The sequence below is a fragment of the Doryrhamphus excisus genome, chromosome 1 (genome assembly GCF_030265055.1).
Source record: "Doryrhamphus excisus isolate RoL2022-K1 chromosome 1, RoL_Dexc_1.0, whole genome shotgun sequence".
Classification (NCBI taxonomy): domain Eukaryota; kingdom Metazoa; phylum Chordata; class Actinopteri; order Syngnathiformes; family Syngnathidae; genus Doryrhamphus; species Doryrhamphus excisus.
Genome location: NC_080466.1, coordinates 19,933,195 through 19,944,555, shown reverse-complemented (window position 1 = coordinate 19,944,555; position 11,361 = coordinate 19,933,195). Strand labels below are relative to the sequence as shown.

At 40.8% G+C, this 11,361-nt stretch overlaps 1 protein-coding gene across 1 annotated transcript in view; it reads left to right on the top strand.

Moving 5' to 3' along the window:
- The first annotated feature begins 4,600 nt into the window (after positions 1 to 4,600).
- Positions 4,601 to 11,361, top strand: part of LOC131138586 (extracellular serine/threonine protein kinase FAM20C-like) — a 42,129-nt gene continuing 35,368 nt past the window's right edge. Inside the window, exons 1-4 of the mRNA XM_058087632.1 lie at positions 4,601 to 5,420; positions 7,829 to 8,004; positions 9,822 to 9,900; positions 11,173 to 11,265. Of these exons, the coding sequence (XP_057943615.1) occupies positions 4,981 to 5,420; positions 7,829 to 8,004; positions 9,822 to 9,900; positions 11,173 to 11,265 (788 nt within the window). The 5' untranslated portion in view covers positions 4,601 to 4,980. The remainder of the gene's footprint in view (positions 5,421 to 7,828; positions 8,005 to 9,821; positions 9,901 to 11,172; positions 11,266 to 11,361) is intronic.

The window sequence follows — 11,361 nt, the reverse complement described above, 5'->3', positions numbered from 1 at the left end:
CCAACCTCGGCCATCTCTGTATGGAGTTTGCATGTTCTCCTTGTGCATGTGTGGGTTTTGTCCGGGTACTCCGGTTTCCTCCCACATTCCAAAAACATGCTAGGTTAATTGGCGACTCCAAATAGTCCATAGGTATGAATGTGAGTGTGAATGGTTGTTTGTCTATATGTGCCCTGTGATTGGCTGGCGATCAGTCCAGGGTGTACCCCGCCTATCAACCCGATGACAGCTGGGATAGGCTCCAGCACCCCCGCGACCCTTGTGAGGACATGCGGTAGAAAATGAACTATAGCAACTCTTGATTCCAATAACTCCGGTCACAGTAAACCTAGATCCTGTCCACTCCTGCCCCTGTTAACCCGCTGGCAATTTGACGTACCTCATTCATAATTCACATGCTCCCCTCTTTAAATATCTCCTCCCATCGCCTTTTATCGCCTCACTGTTAAATATTCATACTCGGGAGTCACACTCAAGACTCTGCTGGTTTGCAGTGAAAACACTTCATCCTCCTGCAGCACACTGCGCGCTGACAGGTTACGTTAGGGGACATATCGCCGCTGATGGTAACATAGTGGGAGGTGGGGGAAGATGAGTGATTCTTTAAGACTACTTATTCTGCCTGACAGACATTATTTGCTTTAGACATATTTTAGAAGTACAGTACGTACAGGCCACAACAAAACTGACTGTCCCAACCCCATTAATAGCCATGAAAATAAATAACATGCATTGAATGAGAAGGTGCATCTAAACATTTGGTCTGTACTGTACATGAATGCATCATAGTCCAAGCAGTCATGGCAAATGATGCCACTACTTGTGCCAGCCCGTGTCAAACTTCAACTGGACCGTCTCCACTTGCCCTCAGTGTCCTCTTGGATAAAATGTTTCTACTTACTCTCTTCAATAGCCTGTCTCTTATTGGCTTATGTGCTCAGTGGGATGCGGTTTTCACACACGTTCATGCAATACATTGGGCATTTTTGGTATGTTCCACATTAGGGATCGACCGATATGGTTTTTTTCCGGCCGATACCGTTTTTTTTCCATCACCCTTAGCCGATGGCCGATTTTGCTTGGGCCGATATTTGTGGCCGATACTGCTTTTGCACCCTCAATTTATATGAAAAAATTACAATGATAACAAATATTACAGGTCTCAAGTTTAAACAAATATTTATGCATTCATTCATTTTCTACCGCTTATCCTCACGAGGGTCGCGGGGGTGCTGGAGCCTATCCCAGCTGTCTTTGGGCGAGAGGTGGGGTACACCCTGGACTGGTTGCCAGCCAATCACAGGGCACATATAGACAAACAACCATTCACACTCACATTCATACCTATGGACAATTTGGAGTCGCCAATTAACCTAGCATGTTTTTGGAATGTGGGAGGAAACCGGAGTACCCGGAGAAAACCCACACAGGCACAGGGAGAACATGCAAACTCCACACAGAGATGGCAGAGGGTGGAATTGAACCCTGGTCTCCTAGCTGTGAGGTCTGCATGCTAACCACTTGGCCGCCGTGCAGCCCTCATTTTGCCAATTGTACCTGAAATTGTCCCCTTATGGGACTAATAAAAATACTATTTATCTAATTATTTTATCGTACATCCCATGAAGGGTGTAGAGACTGACACAGTGTGGATGTGTGGTTGTATGTAGGTAAATCTCACTTCCTAAGGCTTTAATAGTCACGATGGACATTGACTTGATAGTCCAGGCTTTTAGCTCAATGGCTGCCTGTGTTCGACTCTCATTCTACAGAATGTGGGACTGTCTGAATCAGGCTGGTTACAAGGCAAAAATGTCTGCTAATTTTCAAGTTATGGCCACATGCTACTTTCTTCCACTCGGTATGACATATTCAGTTCAGTACAGTTCAGTGGCCTTACATACTGTGTCTTCATTCCAAACTTCTTTTCTGACTGAGAGCCGAGCGCTGTATCTTAGCAACCTTCTCAGCACCTGAGATAGATAGCGAGCGGAAGGAAGGAAGGGAAGTCACAGCAGTCTCCGAGTGTTTGCTGAGTGCGGGGAGCCGACAAAAAATGATAGGTGGTACAAGGAAAACAACTTAACACGATCCAAGGGCTAATTCTGGGGATGGGAGAGAACTGGAGCGAAAGTCCCAAAAGTCACCTCAGGATAGGAGTAGCACAAGAAAAAGAGCATCAGACCAGAACAGAGATGCATTTTTTATCTGAACATCTCTGGATTGCTTTCTTTTGTGGTGCAGAGGAACACAATTTAATATTAATGTGAGTGTGTCTGTGCGTCTTCCGTTCTGACCATTAGGGGTTGTCTTTCATAGTAAATTGAAAAGAATTCAGTCGTTTTTGGAGGAGATGAGAGTGAAACGATGAAAGCTGCCGGGTGGATGACTCAAGGCTTTAACGAGCTTGTTTACAATACACCAGCAAGGGACACAAGAGGAGGATGTTCCACAAAAAGACCAAAATCTAAGATGTGCACAGGGCATGTGAAGGGAAAAACAAATCATTAGCGCAGGGGAGAGATGTGAAGACGACAACTTCCTGCTGCGACGCCCAAGACCCCAAAAAATAAGAACTTGTCCTGTAAAATGTGATATTCAGGGCATGACACAGGCAAATATAAACAGGATTTTGATGAGGATGTGCGCTTTAATTGGAGTATAACAAGCTTGAGGCTCATCAAATATGGATTTCCATTCTCTGTGAGGGTTAACCAAGAGGTTCCTCTGATTGAATATTCCCCAAATGCCATAGAGTTCAACCACAAACTAGAGTGTGTTTTCACTCTAGTTTGTGGTCTAGTATTTTTTTTTCTAAATACCCTGTAAAGACTATCCACCCATCCGTTTTCTGGATGGAAGTAAAATGGAGTAACTTTTGGGCAGGATCATGGGGATCAATGAAGCATTAAAACTGTTGAGCTGCTGTTAAATATGATGAAAATAAATAAAATAAAAAAATTTAAATTTATAAAATTAATTTAAAAAACTAAAAAATATATAAATTTGTTCACTTCCTGCTTTTCTAATCTAATTTAATTTCCAAAAACATAATAATGCATCCAAATCTATGGTACTATGGTACACATAATGTCAATATATGGTCATATCACCTCGTACTTTGGTACGGGACAAAAAATTAAAAAATTCAAAATTCAAAAAATAAAATAAAATAAAAAAACTGTATTATGGAAAGCAGGAAGTGAACAAATGTAACAGTTACTGATTGTAAAAGTACCAGATGGAGGGGTAGGATTTAATAAGCTTTGCTTCTTCCTACTCCTTTTGGACATGTGGAACTGTGAACTGATTATGTGATGCATTCAATTGTAATCTGATGCATGTTCAAATGAAATAAAACCCTTACCATTAATAAATAAAAAAACGTCATGTCCCATCAGGGTAAGCAAAAAAAGTAACAAATTGTTAATATTTTACCTAAAAACACAACAATATGTCTGCTTTCATCAATGATTAAGGAAATTAAAAACATTTGGAGGAATGAAATCAGATGGTATTTACATTTTTATATTATAAAAAACAATAATCGAATAACAAAATAGTTGTTGATTAATTTGATAATTAATCATCATTCATCGATTAATTCTACGCTACATCAACAGATGTTATTCATGGTTAAGTTGCTCCTAGTAAATTCCAATGAGCATTGGCCAAGTTAAAAATGAATAAAACAAATAAAAAAAATACTTAAATTATATTAGAAAAGCAGGAAGTGAACAAATGTAACAGTTACTGATTGTAAAAGTCAGATTTAATAAACTCTGCTTCTTCAGCTTCTTTTGGACATGTGGAACTGTGAACTGATTATATGATGCATTCAATTGTAATCTGATGCATGTTCAAATGAAATAAAACCATTACCATTAATAAATAAAAAACAGTCATGTGCCATCAGGGTAAGCAAAAAAAAGTAACAAATTGTTAATATTTTACCTAAAAAACAACAATAATAGGTCTGCTTTCATCAATGATTAAGGAAATTAAAAACATTTGGAAGAATGAAATCAGATGGTATTTACATTTTTATATTATAAAAAACAATAATCGAATAACAAAATAGTTGTTGATTAATTTGATAATTAATCATCATTCATCGATTAATTCTACGCTACATCAACAGATGTTATTCATGGTTAAGTTGTTCCTAGTAAATTCCAGTGAGCATTGGCCAAGTTAATTAATAAAATAAATTTTAAAAATACTTAAATTATATTAGAATAGCAGGAAGTGAACAAATGTAACAGTTACTGATTACTAGTTACTGATGTGCGATCAGGGTAAGCAAAAAAAATAACAAATTGTTAATTCATTCATTCATTAATTCATTCAGTGAATTAATCATCATTCATTGATTAATTCTACGCTACATCAACAGATGTTATTCATGGTTAAGTTGTTCCTAGTAAATTCCAATGAGCGTTGGCCATGTTAAAAATTCATAAAACAAATAAAAAAAATACTTAAATTATATTAGAAAAGCAGGAAGTGAACAAATGTAACAGTTACTGATTACTAGTTACTGATGTGCCATCAGGGTAAGCAAAAAAAGTAACAAATTGTTAATTCATTCATTAATTCATTCAGCGAATTAATCATCATTCATTGATTAATTCTATGCTACATCAACAGATGTTATTCATGGTTAAGTTGCTCCTAGTAAATTCCAATGAGCGTTGGCCAAGTGCCAGTTCAGACCAACCAAAGTGACTGTTACTGAGATCACTTTAACCTGGCACTGTGTCCGGTATGCACTTGTTGAGAAAAGTACAAACAACTAGCTAAAGGCTGACTGGCAGCTGATACTCAATGCTCCTATTCGACTGCAGCAGGAGGGAAGAGGAAGAAGGCTCTACTGACAAAGTAAGTCCCTACTTTGCTAATTTTGTCTTTGCAAAAACCACCTGTCCCCTTTTGTCCTCCCTATAGACTTTCTATGTCCTCTCCCTCCTTTACAGGAGGATGATCTGGCGAATACGGCGTCGCTCCAGGACAATCTGTCTGTCCTTGGCGCTTTTCTCCATTGTCCTGCACCTCCTTCTGGCGCTTGCCTCGCTATCCTTGTACCGCCAGCCCTGTGACCTTCTGCTGGCCCCAGGGACACATGTCTCCAAACACCTGCTAAACAAAAGCAACTTCACGGGTATTGACCGACCGACCAAATTACCAGCTGATACCAAGGACCGTGTTGGAACATTTCGTGACAAACTCCTGTCAGCGAAAGGTGGAAGGATTCCGCCAGTGAAAGAGCCCCTTGTTGAATACGTGGCGGCTGGCCTGTCAAAACTGGCGGCGCTGTTTGACCATCCCCTTTACAATGTTCCCACCTCGGCTACAACTGAAGATGACTGGCTGCTGAAGGTCAAACCAAAGATGAAGTCTGAAAGGAGTTCACAGATCTGGTCAGTAGTCACGCAGTGAGGGCATTTAATTACCGTACTGACTCAAACTTAAGACCGTATTATTCATTCATTCATTTTCTACCGCTTATCCTCACGAGGGTCGCGGGCGGTGCTGGGGCCTATCCCAGCTGTCTTTGGGCGAGAGGCGGGGTACACCCCTTTACTGGTTACCAGCCAATCACAGGGCACATATAGACAAACAACCATTCACACTCACATTCATACCTATGGACAATTTGGAGTCGCTAATTAACCTAGCATGTTTTTGGAATGTGGGAGGAAACCGGAATACCTGGATAAAACCCACGCATGCACGGGGAGAACATGCAAACTCCACACAGAGATGGCCGAGGATGGGATTGAACTCGGGTCTCCTAGCTGTGAGGTCTGCGTGCTAACCACTTGGCCGCCGTGCAGCCTAAGACCGTATTATTCATTCATTCATTCATTTTCTACCGCTTATCCTCACGAGGGTCGCGGGGGTGCTGGAGCCTATCCCAGCTGTCTTTGGGCGAGAGGCGGGGTACACCCCTTTACTGGTTACCAGCCAATCACAGGGCACATATAGACAATTTGGAGTCGCTAATTAACCTAGCATGTTTTTGGAATGTGTATGCATGCACGGGGAGAACATGCAAACCAAGGGTGGGATTGAACTCGGTTCTCCTAGCTGTGAGGTCTGCATGCTAACCACTCATCCGCCATACAGCCTAAGACCGTATTTGTTCCTAAGAAAACAATGTCTTACATTTGAAGTCTAGAGCAGGGCTATCCATTCGAATAGGTCCAGTTACATATCCTCAAGTTATTTGACCTCTCTCCATTTATCTACTTCTCTATTCTTTTTTTCTTCCACTTCACTCTATTTGCTTCTCTCCTCTCCTGTTTTTGTATTTAGACTTGCAATATATAGCAACCTTGGCATTTATAGCGAGATTGCTTTTTGAGCCTCGGCTCTTCCTATCATTGTGAAACAGAATTCACCATGTGTTGGGCTGTTCACCCACTAATAAAGAACATGAGCTGGGATTAGACAGGTTTACCCTACAGTACTGATGTACTGTTATAAAAGTAATTTAGCTCAAATAATGCATTGTATAATAATGTAATAACTAGGGATGACGGCATGTCTCAAACTGTTCGCTTAAATATAAATATTTGATGTAGGAATTGAAAATTTCGGGGTGATGATGGGTCCCACAGCCAAACCAGTTGATATTAAATAGTATGTCATAATAAGATCATCACATGGTTTGTCTGGTATCAGCCCAGGTATCATGCCCCAAAGTCAGTATCTAGCACGCGGGGGCATGATACTGGGCCTGATACCAGACAAACCATGTGATGATCTTATTATCACATACTATTTAATCATGAGCTTATTATCACGTACTTTCGTTTTTCCATCATGTAACGTGCCAGATTTTAGAGAATCAGGCTCGTATTCATCCTCATTTTCTTTTCTGATTGATAAAATAATGTAGCGACCCTGACGTGTTCATGTTGACATGTTGTGCTCTTGAGTGTCTGACTGTGAATGCACCAGGGGTGGGGGCGTGTCGTGTTGAGGAAGCACTGTTGTGTTGCTGGCGGTGGTTGCAACGGCGTGGTTACGGCCGACAGTAGCCAGTATTGTTGTGTAATAAAAGCTTGTTAGCGATCACAGTCGTGTCCTTTCCATAGCGTCGGCAACGACGTTACAATAAACATAGACACGTATTTGTCTAACTCAGGCGGGGGAATACTTTCTACTCGTCTTTGTTCGTTCTTGCAGTTGCAGTCGCCCTTGGTTTTCCGACTTGTATTTGCATTTTTAGTTTTTTCGATCATTTCAAGAGTGTCCTCCTCATTAATGGTGATAAAACGTTCCATTTCTAATATTCTGTTTGCTATTTTCCCTATTTGTCTTTCGCCGGGAGTGTCAACCGCTGACATGTTGACAGAGCACAGACGGCAGCAAAACAAACGCTTGTGCGCTGTTCTCTGATTGGTTGTTTCACGAGTGGACAGCTACGGGGGCTGATACTGGACATGGTTAAATTCTATATTTTATCAGTATCACTGCCCTGGGCTTTGACACAGTATCATTTCGGCCTTTTCCCGTATCATTCATGGGCGGTTTCTAGGGTACAGGGCCAATTAATACTGTAGTATGTGATAATAGACAGGTTTACCCTACTCGATGATGCTGTTATAAAAGTAATTTAAAACAAATAATGCCTTGTATAATAATGTAAAGACTAGGGATGACGGCATCTCTCAAACTGATCGCTTAAATATAAATATAATTGAAGTAGGAGTTGAAAATTTCGGGGTGATGATGGGTCCCGCAGCCAAACCAGTTGAGACACACTGGTCTCAACCTATATGAGTGGCGAATCTACTTTGCATCACTCTTATATTTGCAGGGCAAGTGCGAGTGAGGAAGGCTACGACAATGTCCACTGGAACAGCAGCAGCAACACCCACCCCCCCTGGCTGCGCTTTCACCTCGGCATATCACGCTGGCAACTCTACCCCCATAAGGACCCCAACATGGACTCTGTGATCCAACAGCTCGCCACTCACCACATCGTTAGTGCAGGTGTGACAAAAGGCTCTATACTAGAGGCTCTCAAGTGAAAGGGGGCAACAGGATGACTTGGTCACTCAAAAGTCTCTTTTTATTCAAATGAGCTACCACAGCCAGCACTGTGGAGGTCAAGGGTGTTCGAGTGCTGCGGGAGAGCTCGGTTGTATAGAATAGCTGACACTCGCGGTTTAGGAGTGACACTTTCAAATGCAGATTCCTCTCTTATGTTTGCTGCTAATGTCAAGGGGCTTCAGCATGTGCATCATTTTCATTGTCAAGGGTGCTAGTATATCCAAACCCAACTGTCAGTCATTTCAATACCCCTTGGTTGGATTGGAAGCTAACTTGCATCAGGATGTTTATTGGGTTAGTTAGACCAGGGGTGGGCAAACTTTTTGACTCGCGGGCCGCATTGATTTAACAAAACGGGGGGGGGGGGGGGGGGCAGTCTATATATTTTACACGTAACATGCAATCTGCTATTATTTATTATTTTATATTTATATTTAAATATTTTATATTTAAATATTTATATTTTAATATTTTATATTTAAATATTTATATTTTAATATTTTATATTTAAATATTTTAAAATTTATTATTATTATTATCATCATTATGCTTGTGTCCCTTTTTTCAGGAGCACTATGTAAACAACAGACCACATCAAATAACAAAATTGATAAAACCATCAAAAGGTTGGCTCAAGCCATGATGCCAGTTCGTATGTTGAGTTTAAATGAAATACTTTGGAAAGAACGGACGGGCCGTATTCAAACACTTGGCGGGCCGGATGTGGCCCGCGGGCCGTAGTTTGCCCACCCCTGAGTTAGACTTAAAATACGTAGTCGGATGGTGGAAGGAATACTTTGAGGCCCTTCTCAATCCCACTGACATACCTTCCATAGAGGAAGCAGAGTCTGAGGACACATACGTGGACAGTGCCATCACCGTGGCTGAGGTATCTGGGGTGGTTAAAACGCTCCTCAGTGGCAAAGCTCCGGGGGTGGACGAATACGAGTTCCGCCCAGAATTCCTCAAGGCTCTGGATGTTGAGGGACTGTCTTGGCTGGCATGTCTCTTCAACATTGCGTGGAAGTCGGCAACAGTACCTTTTGGATTGGCAGACTGGGGTGGTGGTCCCCACCGGAGAGTGTGTTCCAACTATAGGGGGATCACACTCCTCAGCCTCCCTGGGAAAGTCTATTCCAGGGTGCTGGAGAGAAGGGTACGACTGTTGGTCGAACCTCTGTTACAAGAGGTCCAATGCGGTTTTTCGTCCTGGTCATGGAACACTGGACCATGGATGGATAGACTGAAACTGATATCAAGTTTTCAGACTGACATGGTACCAAAATGCATCTCTTAACATGGCGTCATAAGGTGGTTATAAAACGATCAATTGCACAATCCAACAAATCTCACAAGGACAAGACCAGGAAGAAGACAACAAGAACTGGGTAGACTGGGAAGAGCATGGTCAAATCCAGCATCTACCTTTGAGCACCACACTTGTAAAGAACTGACTGACTGACTATCGGTCTGTGACATATCAGGTCAAATATTTATATGTCATGTTGGCAATGTTTGAATCAGACCTTTCAAATATGATCCGTTCAGGTTAGCAAGGTGTCAGACAAATCATTCAAGGATAGGAAGGTATGAGTCACAGCTTAGAAATCTGATCATTATGTAGGTTAGGTTAACAAGGTGTGAGTCAGATCATGGGGATGACGCACGCATCTTTCACATTGGGCCTTGCAGGGTGTTGTATTGAGTGTTTTTTTTTTTTGTCTATTTTAGTAACAACACTCCTTGTTTTTTTCCAGTGCAAAAGAGTGGAGGTACACAGCTGAAGCTGGTGATGTCATTCCCAAACTACGGGCAGGCGATGTTCAAACCCATGAAGTATGTTTATTCTGGAAAATGGGAGATTTGACATATGAAAATAACCTTATGAAAAAATGATGTTCAAAATCCATACAGTTTCAGGGCATCTCAACAGACCTGTCTAAGCGTGAAACGAATATCACTTGAAAATAACACTCAGCTGTAATGATGAATTGAGGCGGCATAATGTGAAGGTCGTTTTAAATTGTCACATAAATGTAAAGAGACATGCAGTTTGCAAGCAAATAGTCATCAGTAAAAATAATAAATGTTATAAAAAACGGCATAAAAACCAAAGAAAATATGTATGCCCACTGACTGAGTTCTTGCACAATAGATTTACATCTTCCATTACTTATTTTTTGCACGACTTTACATTTGTTTTGTAAAGCAGTGTTTTCCAACCGGAGGCGGCTGGACCCTTCGGCAATACAGGCAAATGCTAAAAGCACCATAACCTCCGGGGGTGCCATAAAAATGTCACAATCAAACTGATTATTAGAATGATATTAAAACTAGCTATTGACTAGATAAAAAGTCATAGCAAAGTCATAATTATATGCATGTGACAAAGACGGCACACTCGCAGTTTGTATCTAAAAATTATAACTTTCCTATCACTTAATCTTGTAATTTTGACTTTTTTTCATCACATAATTTACATTTGTTCACTTCCTGCTTTCCTAATATAGTTTAGTTTTTTTTTATTTTATTTTATTTTTGTCACGTACCAAAGTACGAGGTGATATGACCATCCAATGCCATAATGGGTACCATAGTAACCATCAATATAGTGATATATATAGCACATCATGACTGGTTCAAGACTCTTCATCCTTGTATTTAGCAAACATCAACTGCTTGTATTGTTTCTTGAATTGGCTCATCGTTGTGCATTGTTTGAGGTCCTTACTCAATCCATTCCATAGTTTGATTCCACATACTGAAATGCTATGGCTTTTTAACGTAGTCCTAGCATATAAGTGTTTCAAATTTAGTTCTTCCCTGAGATCATATTTCTCCTCTCTTGTAGCCTAAACTAAAGCCAACAGTAAAAATGCTGCTGGTAAAGATGAAAAAAGTGCATTATTGGTAGTAAATAATATATTGGCAGACTAATTAACTGAAATATGGTGCAGTGCAGAGTTTGCGAACCACTGAACTAACCCATACAAAACGATCAAAGTAAAAATGCCAACTACAGGGCCAAAAATACTTCACTACCTTTGCCTATAGAAAGAAATCCCTCGGAAATCCTCTTTGAAGTAAATATCTTCTCTGTGCTTGCAGGCAGCAGAGAGATGAGGAAACAGACTACAACCTCTACTACTTCTCTGACTTTGAGCGACACAATGCTGAAATTGCAGCCTTTCACTTGGACAGGTAAGTCACTCACTTGTGCATGGAAATGACAATTGCACAGTTACATAACACCCGGCTGTCATTTCGTCATGACTCCCCTTCTTTTCTTGCGTGCTC